Here is a 13,992-nt window from a genome sequence, read left to right on the forward strand (position 1 = left end):
ACAGCGAACCACATCAAAACCTTACACGGGCAATGCAATTACTTACTTCACAAATGGAACGTGTACAGCCTGATACACAAATGTGGAGAAAACACCCAAACCATGAAACATCTAGTGAGCCGCTGCCCTCTAAGAGCCTTTTCTACAGGGACACCTTGATTCATTCCATGGCACCGGAAGCTAATAGAGTGGATGACAAACTTGGACATCGACCTTTAATGTTGCTTTTCAAGTGGCCATATGAAAGAAGAGGACTTATTGTTGGAATCTTAAAATTTGAGCTTTGTCTCTTCTTGGCAGCTAGGGCCTTGGGTCAGTTCCCCAGCATATCCCCTCTTCCTCTAACCAAACCTGGCACATCACAGTCCGAGACACAGGAATTAAGCTTGGCAAACAAAAGCATGAGAGGGTTAAGTTCCTATCAGAATATGCTCTGTGTGAATTTTTTTGGTTAACTGGTACCAACGTTGAAGTTGCTGTACTTAAATGTCTTCTAAATAACCAGCAAATGTTGTGTATAAACCCTCGAGTCCTGTGGCATATTGAGCGCATGGTAGCAAAGAACTGGAGAAGAAGAGGACGCCGCACTACTGTTCATGTAGTGTAAACAAATGTTCAGAAGGAAAGCGTATTCCTTTGTCAGCTCAAACTCCCCTATTTCTTCAGATACCCAGCTCCCATTCCTGGGTCTGATATTGCACTGTCTCGCATGCTGGGCAGTTGTTTACACCTGTACAGTATGGCTGGCAAATGCTGCCATTCTGACACGGTGGCATTTTTACACCCCCACTGCACAGGTATAAAACCACTCCAAATGTGGCTGCAAAGATCACTTTCCTTGCTTGTTGCCTCCACTAAATCATGCTGCTCTGTGTCCCCCTCCCCTGGCTTGCCTCCTTCACCCCATCAAACAAACACTACTTGTCTTCATTTTTAAGGGCCTTCCTGGCCCACCCCTGCTCTCTCTAGGATCTCCCATACGCTATCAAGCTGTTGACCCCACTCTGCCAGTAATACCAGTCATCTTCATCCACTTTAAGCTTTTCCAACAAGCACCTTCATGCTCTCTCACTGGCCACCTTCCACACAGAACGAGCGCCTCATCCACATCTGCAAAGCCACCTCATTATCCTCCTTCAAACTCACTTCTGCTGCAATGCCTACAAAATAAAACTCTACAGTTATTGTGCAGCTGCTGGGCAGAGACCCCTGCTTATGCTGACCAGTAAAGTCTGCTAACTTTTGCTCCCCTAGTCGGTTTGTTGTATCCATCTGTTGTCTTATACTCTGATTGCAAGCTTTCTGGGGCAGGGACCATCTTTTTGTTCTGTGTTTGTACAGCACCTAGCACGATGGGGCCCAAACCAGTACCTTGCTATAAATTGTAATGGCATAAGGCCGTGGAGAAAGGCTATTGTCAAAGCCATTGCTGCATCATTAGTGATTTTTTTTCTGTCAATCTTAAAACTCATTATTCCTTTAACAACCTAAAAATCCAATCGCACAAGGCTGAATACTAACTCTGTTACCGCCTTTAACAAAACCTGCACTGATTTCTCTATTTTCTTTTACCAAACTGATACAAAGCACCTTCCGATCATCAGACTAGGGAACTGATTGTAAAACAGAGCTTGGAGCTCTGCTGTGTTTTGCTCCTTGGATAAGAGTGGATGTCAAATGAACGCTGTTACAAAGGTGTGATACGGGAATACTGTGTCACCTATTGGTTGGTCAGATGGGCTCCAGTCTCCTGTTGCCGTTCGTTGGTATGGCTGTGATGATGGAAACACCATTGTGGCATTTTTCAACAGTCCGCAAAGCTGGAGTTTTGGGGGTTTTTTTGGGTGCTTAACTATCAATAGATCTTCTGTCATTTCATCCCTGATGTAACTTTTGTCTTCAGTGGAGTTAAGCCATGGATGAAATTAATCTATGATTATTACTGTAAAACTTAAAGAACAAGTCCCCATAAATGGAGAAGGTCTGATCTGCTCTTCTTAAAGAAGCATTTTTTCCCCCCCGATTTGTTCTTTAACCCTGAACATTTCATAGGAGCTGCATCAGTAGATCCTAGGGCTGCATTCTCATTTCATTTCCACTCTTGGCCCCCAACCTTGCCTGCTGCAAGTGTTCAGAACCAGGAAACTAAGCTGATCTTTAATGGGTGGGACTGAGAGGGGGTTGCTCCTACTAATTACTAGTAGAATGGGAATGAAAACTATTTTATGGGACAGTCAGGCTTCAGAACGTAAGAGGTCTGTTAACTTCCTTAATCCCTCCAAACATCAGGCTGGTCAGGAACTTCTCTTTCCTCGAATATTTAATGAGCTGGAGAAGCCTCAGCCAAGTGTCTGAAACAGCCGTTTGTAGCTACTTGCTGTTCAGCGATCAGAATAGATTGCTCGGTCAGTCAGAGTTAAGAGTGTAGTATTTGTTAGGAAATAAATTCCCCAGTGGAGAAGTGCTGAGCAGCTTTTAAATCCACCACCAAAAAATCCATCCGGTAATAGAAACAAAGCAGTTTGCATGGGGCAGTACTATGTTTGTCTCATGCAGCTGTCCGCAAGTTGTTAATACTGCAGTTATCCTTCATTGCAGATTCTTCCAGGACGTGGTTCCAGCCATCAGGAAGTGGAGGGAAGCAGGAATGAAAGTGTATATCTATTCTTCAGGGAGCGTGGAGGCCCAGAAGCTTCTATTTGGATACTCAACAGAAGGTGATATTCTAGAGGTAGATAAGATTATAGCCTTCTTTACAGCTTCTCCATCTACAAAATGGGGATGGTAGCTACCTTCCCGGAGCTGGGGTGAGGATACGCTGGTTCGTGCGGGCGATGTGCTAGCCATTAATATTCTTTGATGCTATAATAAGTTACAGAAAAATTAGAAGTGTAGGATGGGTGAAGAGAAAGTGGCTTGAGCTGCAGTTGTCAAGTCTGCTACAATTTCAGAGACTGCATTCCCATATTTGCTTTTTCAGTTGATACTGTGCACTGATATCAGCAAGAGCCTTTCCAGTGTGACAGTGTCAACACAACAGAAAGATCTTTCCTCTGCCCCCCTCTTAAAAAGAAAGAGAATCCCCCCTAATTAAGCCACCTCTCCAGAAGAGCCTGGATACTCAGACAGACTCACTGCAAGCCAACCCGTAGGCACTGTGCAAAGCCTATCTCCACATCAACACAGCTTGTAAATGGATGTCTTTAGCCATTTTTAAGGAAAGGTGCTGAGAAAGCTACGCAACTAATGGGGCCGTCCTGCTCTGGAAGCTCTGTCTGTTTGTTGTATCATTGAAAATGGCATGTATTCTCTGGCTTTCTCGTGATCAGAGCCTTGTTTGTTAAATTCCCCTCACTGCATTGGTAGGAACAGGGGATACTGATTAGGGTTGTGTAGTTCATTACCTGGGTTCTAGAATTAGTATCCTCCTAAAAAAGCCATACTCTCTTCCATCTTTCAGCTCTTCGATGGCCACTTCGATACCAAAATAGGTCACAAGGTAGAGAGTGAGAGTTACAGGAGGATTGCGTCAAGCATCGGGTGTTCAACTAACAACGTTCTCTTCCTGACAGATGTCACTCGAGGTAGGAGGTCTGATTGGCTTTCCTGCTTTTCCCCACATTGCAGCCGAGGAGGAATGTGCTCTCTAACTGTACCGTGTTAAGCACTTACCACTGCCAGGGTTGGAATGTCTGCGTGTCCGTTGCACTGCTCCTTTCTTAAACTTTCATCCCATCAGGTAGCCTCGCTTGGTGTGTAGACTAGGGCAAGCATTTAACCTGGGGCTTGTCTACATGAACGTTTGGTTTGTGGCAAGCTGAGGTGTAAAGGGAGTAGATCAAAGTAGGCTAGGGAACTTTTGGTGCGCAGCAGCAGGGTCTACATGGACGCTTACTGGGGAGTAGATTTACACCTCAGCTTACCACAAACTAGGTGTTCGTGTAGACAAACCCAGTCTATCACCTGGAGCCTAGCACAGGCCACTAAAACTGGGTGCAAAGTAGTAAATCTGTGTCTATGTGCAATTGGCCAATGTCTACAGGTGCTCAGCCTAAAACTAAGAATGGGGGTTACTGTATTTTATGCTGCTGTTACAAGCACCCTCTTCAGAGGACCCGATTCTCTGCTCTGCACCGTAGGCAATCATTTACATCTGTGCAAAGTGGGTGAGACCTCACCCATTGTGAGGTAGTAGAAAGTCAGGTCCAGAGAGCTTTTTTCCCCAGACCTTTTTCCTTACATAAATATAGCATAGTTTCTAATGTTATACCAGCATAACTCCCAAGTAACTTGGTTCAGAACATACCCCTCAGTGTGACTCAAATGTAGCCCCAGATTAGGCCTCTAAGCAATGTATTCATTGTGGAACAAATGAGTAAATTTATTTGTCAGTATATCTACATTCCTTAATAAAGAAATGGAAACTTTATACTGGAAAACAAGCGGTGGAGGACAAGACAGAAATCCTAAAGGGAAACTTAACCCTAACATTAAGTAGTCTGATTTTGCACTCCCCATTTCCCCAGTATTCGAGTTCGAGTTATCAATAAACTGAACTCCCACCTCATTTTTCTACCAGACTGCCACAGGGGAGAATATTATGGAGGAGTCTGGGATTAGGATGCTCTCCAGCTCCCCTTGCAGGAATTTACTTTCCTGCTGCTCTGGCTGAAGCCAAACTGGCCTGTGTTCTGGGCCAGTTTTTCCTTTAGAAACTTCCCCCCCCATGTGAGAACACAACTACATTCAAATATATTGATGAGACAATGTTCCCTTGCCTCGTACAGTACCCTAGAGTTCTGCTCTTTTCCACAGTAAGGCAACAGAGAACTATTAAAAAGAGAAAATCCTGGTAAGACATGGGAGGTATTTGTCTCACTCGACTCAGCACTGGTGAGGCTCAGATGGAGTAATGTTTCCAAGTCTGGGTGTCACACTTCAGGAAAGATGTGGATAAATTGGAGCGAATCAGAAGAGCAACAAAAATGATAAAAGGCATAGAAAATCTGACTTATGAGGAAAGGTTAAGAAAACTGGGCACAATTTAGTCTTGAGAAAATTAGACTGAGGGGGGACCTGATGCAAATGCATTAAGGACTGTTACAAAGAGGACTAGGATTACTTGTTTTCCCTGTCCAGCAAAGGAAGGACAAAAAGTAATGGGTTTAATCTGCAGCAAGGGAGGTTTAGGGGAGATATTAGGAAAACTAACTATCAGGGTAGTTAAGCTCTGGGACAGGCTTCCAAGGGAGGTTGTGGAATCCCCACCATTGGAGGTTTTTTGGAACAGGTAGAACGAACCTATCGGAGAGGGTCTAGGTTTACTTGGTCCTGCCTCAGCAGAGGGGGCTAGATTTGATAACTTTGAGGTCCTTGCCAGCGCTACACTTCTATAAAGTGTATGGAGACCCAGTTTGATTCCAACCTCCAGTCCCCTCATGCATTCTAAGATGCCTTCCAAAACTGGGGAGGCAGAGGGGTCGGAGGAGGCACATGTTGACTTGCCCACCAATGTGAAACACCAAACTAACTGCGTTGGCCTTCTTGTTTCCTAAACTCTGGTCTTTCCACAGAGGCAAATGCTGCAGAAGAAGCAGACATGCACGTGGCTGTGGTCGTGAGGCCAGGCAATGCAGGGCTAACAGACGATGAGAAGTCATATTACAGTCTCATCACGTCTTTCAATGAACTTTTCCTGCCTTCCTCCACTTAGAACTTGTGCACATGCACAAAAGACCAAACTACACCCGCTGGAATTGTCCTTGTGTAATCTTTAATTACGTTGGTAATGAGAATTTTAAAAGATATGTACAGGATCCATGACCGTCTGCAGAAATTGATTTAAGTATTTTGGAGGGGATTTTTAATGCAGGGAAATTGAGGCCTGTCAAAGTCTGTTGGAGTTGTGAGTGGTGTGAGAAGCAGCATCCATGAAGCCTGTGTTTGATTAGCTTTCCTATCAGGGAATTTATTACTACAGGTTGACTGTTCTGCCAGCCAACCACTGGGTAATCTAGTTATGAAAGTCCATGTGACAACATTTGTCACTTAAAAACAAACTATTCTGTGAACAAAGAATTTCTCACACTCCCACAGACTTGACTCTTACAAGGAAATGTGACCATCCCCCTTCGAATAAGATCTGTAGCTCTCACGCTGGAAGTTAAATTAAGCGAAATTAATTTCTTAAGAGGTTAAGTTCTGTATGTTCAGGATAGCCAAAGGTAAATGTCAAATGTGGACCGTGAAGTTTGGAGGCTGCAGTTAGATCTGCCACAGAGGAGGTTTAAATGTAAACCTGCTTGTGATATTGGGCTAGGTACTGCAGGATCTGCTGCATGCTAGAGCCAGATTTCCATTTATTTCAGAAATGTAGCACTCTTAGCAATAATCCTGAAACTTTCCTTAAGCAGCCAAGAAATGGTTTCACTAACTCGTAACTCAGCTCAGCTCTAAATAGACATTATAAAAGATAGTTCATGGCTTTGGCACTACCTGCTGCATTTGATATCAATGAATGATTACAAAAATACAAACCATGTAACAGCACCACTTAACCTATGCCACTTTATACTATGTGGTAAATAAAAGTACAATTGTCTTCTGCCTAAAATTCCAGTATTTGCATTATCCCACCAGTGGCCGGCCAGCCTCTAGCATTGGTGGAAGGGTTTTCTTACCTGTAACCTGCTAGCTTTCCTTCAGTACTGCCACGCCCTTCCCCATTGTTTCCTGCAGGCCATGTGAGCCTTCTCTTGGAGAGGAATTGGTGTGACACTCAAAACCTTCCTCTGCTTTCAGTGGGAGTTCTACACATGGTAGGAGAGCAGGAATAGCAAGTTGGCTACCTGTTAACAGCAGTCAACACAGGTGCAGCACAGGGTGTGATTCATCACTACCTTGCACTTGTTGTAGGTCCCTTGCACCTGTGGATGTAAAGCACTATCCAATCAGAATGGTAGTGTCTACAGCTGTGAAGAATGGGTGTAAAATAGCTTAGAGTGTGAGGCAGTGAAGAATGGCCTACAGGGAATCCTTTACCTCAAGGAACATCAAGTATTCCCAGTAAAACGTACACAAACCCCAGCCTCTCTTGCTTGTGCAGAAAAGGTAGCGATGGATGCTACTGCATATTTGGACATGTGCTTGTCTTTGTCCCTCACCATGCATGTTTTACCGGCACAACCGGACTGCTTAAGTTTTTTAGCTAATGGTTTGAAACATGTCAAGTTTTACAACTTTATCTACTTAAACATGGTATGACAAAAGGACCCAGAAATCCTTACTTCTGCCCAGGTCGTCCTACCAGCCCGTGCACCCAAATTCATGAGCAGAACAGGAAGGAAGGAATTTTTTTCATAGTGAATCTGTGTAACTCACAGATTCCACCTTGTCCAGGATCCTTTCTGCCTGACTGGGATCGAAGAATGTGTCTCCACCTAGCCTGTGTGGGGGCTGCCCCCTGCAGGGGAGAGAGAGAGAGAGACAATTCTAATATCATGAGCCACGGCAGTGGAGGTTTATTCTTCCCAGTGGCAGGGGCATTTGATTCTACCAGGATGTGCCCCTACAGGGAAGGGAAAAGGTGCCATGTTCTGCCATCAGAGAAGTACAGAAAGCAGCTATTCACTCTCTACTGCCTCTCATGGGGACCCACTGAGCCAAAGCAGCTCCTGGAAAGAATAGGTACCTGGAGGTGGAACAGACTTGCTCTTTCCCCAGAGTGTACCAGATAGGGATCAGTTCCTGGAGTCTTCTAAGCATTCATGGGTGCGTAGAAGACAGCCTTCCTTCCCTGTGAGACACATTCATCAGCAAAGAAACCAAGGGGAAGCTGTGTAGGGTCAGGTTATGATTGGAGGGGAGAGGTGTGAACTTACCGCCGTGATGGTACTGTTATTACAGCCCCTGAAGCCAGGAGGGGGAGGGAAAGTGAAGATCCTAGGGTCGCATGTTGGGATGAGAAGGTGCATTTCACCAGCTTTCGTACCAGTATTTCCCATGTGTAACTCTAGGAAGCGTTTGTGTGCAGATTACGATGCTCCTTCTAATACAAACACCCGCTTATTTTTAAATCTCATTTTTAAGTTAATCATGATTTTTGAATGTGTGGGTTTGGCAATACTGAGAACTAGAAAGTAAAACAGGCTCACCTGCTCTACTGCCCAAATGTGGGCCCTGAGTCTGCATTCAGTTGGGCACGGAGGGCCCATTATGTCCAGGTAAGAGGATTTCCACAGGCTCTGCGCTAACAGAGCCAATAGACTGGGCCTTAAACAGAATGCCAAGATTAAGTCAACGTTATAAATGCTCAAGTACATTTGTAAAGTGCTGTGGCACAGAGATGGTCTCTGCAAAAAAATAAAATGCATCTTGACAGCACATCCCTTTTAAACGGGGATGGCAGGTCCTTAGGGAAGTAGCTGCCCAGTTTTGAGAGAGAGAGAGATACCCAGCTAATCTGAATACAGCTGTAGCCCACTACTTAGAGTGATCTTCGCCCTAAACCAAGCACACTGCAGAAATGTACCAGATTCACAATCCTTACTGCTATAGCCGTATCTGCATGACTGACTGGGCATTGGATTTAGGTAAAGTTGATGTGTACCATTGTATCTCAGTGCAAAGTGAGTATCTGCCATTTGTCATAATGAAACTGTGTATGGGGGGGGGGGAGGGAATAAAACTCACTCTTTCCATAAAAGAAGTTTATTTAGTGGTCATGTTTCAGTGTACATTAGTTATTGTTCAGCTGTACTGAAATGTGCCATTAGAAATACTTTAAGAAATGTACAGTACATCACCAGAAGCCTGAAATTCAGCTTGGATTGCATATTGTTAGTGGAAAAAATTCACAAACTTCATTTTTTTTCTTTGATAAAATTTCAAAATATAAAATGATAAAACAAAAGCATTATTTGATTTTTAAAAAGTCACAGTGAACTATTTACAGTAAACACTTTTTAAACAAAAGCTTACTACTCTCTGCTCAATATGCACATGTGTGAGATTCTCCATTTGTGTGTGTTCCTACCAGTCTCACCTTCCCCTGGCAGTGAAGAAAAGAAAAATATGTGGATTGGCTTTGTTATTTTGAGTCTTCTGCTAATGGGTGGTAAACCCACCACTACTTCATTTTAATGACTAACACCCACACGTTCCCTTCCCTGAAAGTGTCCCACTAACTTTTTCTTATTGTTAGATAATTACTAAAGGCCCAAATTCTGCAGCCAGATGTAAACTCTCCATTCAGTGGAGTTACTCTGGAATTACACCAGAGTAACCAAGTCTAGAATCTGCCTCAAAATAATCGATTTCATAGGGCTGGTTGAAAATTTTCCATCAAAACTGTTTTTCAGTGGAAAATTGGGTTTTTGTCAAAATGAAATTGTTTAACTAAGTGTGTCCTTCTTGCAGAAAATCTAGACTTTTCCCTCAAAAAACTAAACTCCCCAAAACCAAACCATTTTGATTTGGAAATGTTGGATTTTCAACCTGCTCTATAATTTGAGCTGTATTTATTTTACATTATGAAAAGTCTCCTAGTTTTGGCCATTGAACCAAGATCATTGGTAGTTTAGCTCTGTCCCCTTTATGAATGGAATGAAAGCTCATCTGAGTTCTGCTGGGGTTTTTGTCTAGCCAGCTCTGCCTGTAGCTATTTCTTTACTATCCTGAACTTTGAAGGTGAATTCAGCCCCATGCAGAGGGCCAGAGCTAGGCCAGTCCACCATTTAAGTCACACTTAAGCCTGAGGACCCTGATCCTTCAACAAAGTTTGTACAGGTGGATTCCAGCTGCCATTAGCTTCAAGGGGGCTCTGCAGGGGTCCAACCAATCAGAGTCCGTTGCTGAATTAGGCACATAGGTAGGTAAGTTGAGGCAAAGGCTTCTGCAAAGGGTGAATTTCACCATTAGTGCATAAGCAGTAAAATAAACCTACATCCAGTAAAATCTGCCTGAAGTTATGATGTTCTGATCATACATGAGCCAGAATCTTCACTCAGACTAAGTTCAGACAAGGTTCCCCTTGTCAGTGAGAAATAGTGAGAAAAGCAGCTTTCTAAATATTATATACAGTATTTTATGGAAGCACTACAAATAAAAAAAACACCCTCTTGGTCCCTGCTGGGCAGAAGAAACGTTCACATTTTGACCTAGTGCTGTTTGTTCACGTGGGTCACAGCTGCTCAGACCATACCACACCACATTGAGATGTAGCCCAGGCCCACCCATGCTGCGTTGGGATGCGTTTTCTAAATTCGCTTTGGTGCAGGTGGGCTGCCTCAGTCCCACAACAAGGTGGGCATCCGCTGCTGAACACTGTCTGCTTCGCTGTCTTTTTAGTTGTCTAGTTTTTCCCAAACCAGGCCTCACCTTTACCTGCTTTCCAAACAGGAAGAAGTTCCTATTCTTAAGCAAGGGCCAGTATGTTTGTGCTCTCTTCTTCCACTGATTGATTCTAAGTCCAGTTGCCATGAAACCAGCTGGTAATTCTTCCTCACTTCACAATCAAGTTACCCTTGTCCAACAACAAGGCAATAAAAACCAGTTGAAACCTGAGACAAGTGCAGTCTAGTGGTCTAATTGCAGGAGTAGGAACCAGCAACGCCCAACTACTAACCCTGACTGACCTGTCACCCTGGAGAAGTCATCTCCCCAGCTGTATAATGGGGATAATACGACCTACCTGACAGTGGCCTTGTGAGGATTCGGATATTTCTAAGATGAATGGGACAGGGGTTAAGGAGAGAGACCTCTCTAGCACAAACTTAGTAATCGGCCTTTCTTTACAAATACATTGGTGTTTTCAGATTTGGTCAGAAAGATCCTTGCGTTTTTGCTCTGCTCTTAAACAGCTGCCCTCAGAGCCCTTTGGCAATACGTCTGTGACTGTACATGGAAAATGATCTTGTCAAAAAAAATGTAATGGTCATGGGTTAAATCTCGTGACCATGCGAGCCCACCTGCCATGTAACGAGGGCAGGGCTACACCTGATCTGTTTGATACTCGGAGGCTTCAGACGGGCTTTCGGAAAAGCTCAGAAAGTTTTCCTGGTACTCAGAACAAATGATCTCAAATCTGTAGTGTCTGAACTCCACGGCGAAGGTGCCAAAGTAGCAGAGGAAGCACATCACCAAGCCCCACTGGATCCTGGCTGCGTGCATATGGATCCCCTGTGCCATCAGGATAAAGTCTGGAGAAGAGCTGTCAAGGAGAACATGTCTGAGCAGCCTTAGTCCTGGATGAGAGCAGATAGAGCTGCTGTGGGTTGTTTTTCAAATATGTGAGGTGATAACATCTTGCCTTCCTTTTACAGTTAAATATACTCCACTGGACAGTGGCAACCAACGTGCAATTAAAAATGGTATTTAATAGAAAATCAGGGACAGGGTGAATGTCAACAATCTAATTCAGCAGGAAACTGGACAAACCAGGGACATTTGCAAGCCTGTTACATGTGGCAACACTTTCATGTGGCTAATGAACGTGCTTCTATTTCCACGAAATTGTGCTTAGCTCTTGCACCACGCTGTTCACCTGTACATCTCAAAGCATTTGACAAAGAAGGGGAAATATCATTCCCATGATGAAACGGGCACAGAGAGGTGAAGTGACTTGCTCAAGGCCAAACAGCCACCCAGTGGCAGAGCTGAGAACAGAACCCAGTTGTGTGTCCTAGTTCAGTGCCCTAGCCACAGACCCATGTTGCCTCTCAGTGAGAGCAGGCTCAGTCCCATTCTGGGCTAAGGTTAAACCCACTTATTACTCCTACCACCCTTTCCAGATCCTCTGCAAAACCAACCTTTTTTGGGAAGCCTAGAAACACTGACCTATACCAGTAAAAATACCATCACTCGCCCAATATACTGAAGAAGAAACACCAGAGTTTGAGATCAAACCTTCCTCCGAGTCTCCTAAGGCTTTTTCCGTTGTCTGCCTATTTGGACTCAACGCCTTAGGACAGGGACTGTGTCTTTGTATCTCATGCTGTGCTGAGCACGCTGCTGGCATTTAACAAACACTGACCTCACGCTCCACTGTTACTCTGTTGTCTTATCTACAGTATTAAAACGACCATGCTGGGGACCCGGTTCCAACACAAACTTCCCCAACATGGTTAAAACACTTGGACTTTGCAAGGCTGGAACATGGTTAAAACAAGACTCAGCTCCTTCCTGCAGTCCAAGACCTGACCAAGCTGGGGGACCTCCACACTGTAACTGGCTCCCTCAACAGTGTAGATGTGACCTTTGACTTTGTTATAGGACCTGCTTATCTGCCTACCTTTTCTAGAAGATTGTTGTTTAACCTGCACCCTGAGAAGAAAGGGTCACACACATTTACAGCTAAAAAAACGAACAGCCTCCCACATAGCTTCATGCTCAGGGTTGGATTTATCACAAAACAGGCCATTAGAATCTGCTCCTTTGGGCCATATTCAGCCATAGCGTAAGCAGTCCCAGTCCCCATTGCAGTGAATGGGTGTTGTGACCTTATGGCTGAATTTGGCTCTAACGGTCTCCTATTTCCTCCACATTTTCAGGGTTGTTCTCAGGTTGTGCCCAAGGGTGAAATTCACCCCATGCAAAGGGCCAGCTCAAGGCTTCTACCCCACGTAAGGCCTATTTGGAGAATTTCTATGGGACTTCAGTGTTAGATAGGCCTGGTGTTGTGGCCCTCTGCACAGGGTGAATATCACGTGTGGTGAAGTAACCAGACACCAGGGCACTGAGATGATAGGATTTTGCTGGTAACATTCAGCACGTTAGTTTGTGAGCTTCTTTAGAGGTAAAGAGAAGGACTGAACACTGGCTCACTGGATTTCCAGCTACAGCAACCTTTCCTAAACCTCTCAAGATGATGTACTTTTTCCAGACCCAACTTGCTGCAGCTCTTTGTGCAGAATCCTACACCAACCTTTCTGGAACGGAAGTTGCTGGCAAAGAAAAGCATGCAAGGGTGCAGACCTGGCAAATTATTTGTGATACATAAAGCAAAATCATGAGATAAACCTCTCTGGAAACAATAAACTTTTGTAGCTGGAAACGGGGGAGGACTCTATATGTTTACATCAGACTGGTGTATTTCCTGACATTGGGTGAAATTTTCAAAAGTGCCTAAGTCACTTAGTAGCATAAATCCCACTCTGAAAATGGGAATTAGGTGCTTTTTGAAAATTTTACCCAAATAAACCTTCAAAACACTTCTGATCTTAAGAAGCTTGGCTCCTTTTGTTTTCCCAAGATTTTCTCCTAAAACATTTCATGGCCCTACACAAGAGTTGCCAATATGCCCAATGGTGTAACAGCAATTTAGTCATATTGCTTTATTAATTGGGATTCAGGTATTGTTCTATGGTATAATAACCTCTGAAATGATATAGAAGGAGTTTTAAACCCACTGCTGACAACCACAGTGAATGATGAGAATTTAAATGTTTGTGTAAAGAGACCTCATGGAAACTTTCAGAAGTGATAGCTTTTCTTGGCTCTGTTTCTTGACAGAAATGTGACGATGACAAAAGGCAATTCTCTCCTGTTACATCCACTACTATAGTGAGAGATAAATAACAGTTCTATAAAGTGCCCATCACAATGCATCTGATGCTGAACTAAGTTAAAATAGAGCAGGGCCCCATGTCCATTAACAACAACACTACTTAGCATTTCTACAGCATTTTCCAGCTAGAGGTCTCAATGGGGGGTAAGGTCTCAATGCGGGGTAAGCATTGTTCTCCTCCTTCGAACAGCTGGGAAGTCTGAGACACAGACTAACTCAGTGACCAGCCCAGGTCGCACAGTAGGTCAGGTGCAGACCCAGAAATAGCCCTCAGGTGTCCCGTGGGCCTGATTTTCAAAAAGCCTGCACAAACACCTGTGTATGTGCTCCCAGCACTATCACCCGCACATGCAAATGGCAGAGTCTAACACGTGCAGGTAACAGAATTAAACTCACGGGGGAGGTGGGCTCTGCACGTGTAAATTCTA

The 13,992-nt window shown here is 44.1% G+C and overlaps 2 protein-coding genes across 7 annotated transcripts in view; one reads left to right on the forward strand and one right to left on the reverse strand.

The window, feature by feature from the left end:
* Positions 1–13,992, forward strand: part of ENOPH1 (enolase-phosphatase 1) — a 44,342-nt gene that overhangs the window by 14,366 nt on the left and 15,984 nt on the right. Inside the window, exons 4-6 of one of the 2 annotated variants that reach the window (XM_074950487.1) lie at positions 2,599–2,731; positions 3,461–3,584; positions 5,574–8,664. In XM_074950487.1, coding sequence (XP_074806588.1) covers positions 2,599–2,731; positions 3,461–3,584; positions 5,574–5,713 — 397 coding nt within the window. In that variant the 3' untranslated portion in view covers positions 5,714–8,664. Of the gene's footprint in view, positions 1–2,598; positions 2,732–3,460; positions 3,585–5,573; positions 8,665–13,992 lie in introns of those variants that run through there. The other variant, XM_074950488.1, reaches the window with a different exon arrangement.
* Positions 8,740–13,992, reverse strand: part of TMEM150C (transmembrane protein 150C) — a 42,714-nt gene continuing 37,461 nt past the window's right edge. For all 5 annotated transcript variants that reach the window (XM_074950485.1, XM_074950482.1, XM_074950481.1 and 2 more), the window contains one exon: positions 8,740–11,198. In XM_074950485.1, the coding sequence (XP_074806586.1) occupies positions 10,990–11,198 (209 nt within the window). In that variant the 3' untranslated portion in view covers positions 8,740–10,989. The remainder of the gene's footprint in view (positions 11,199–13,992) is intronic.

The sequence above is a fragment of the Natator depressus genome, chromosome 4, assembly GCF_965152275.1.
Source record: "Natator depressus isolate rNatDep1 chromosome 4, rNatDep2.hap1, whole genome shotgun sequence".
Taxonomy (NCBI): domain Eukaryota; kingdom Metazoa; phylum Chordata; order Testudines; family Cheloniidae; genus Natator; species Natator depressus.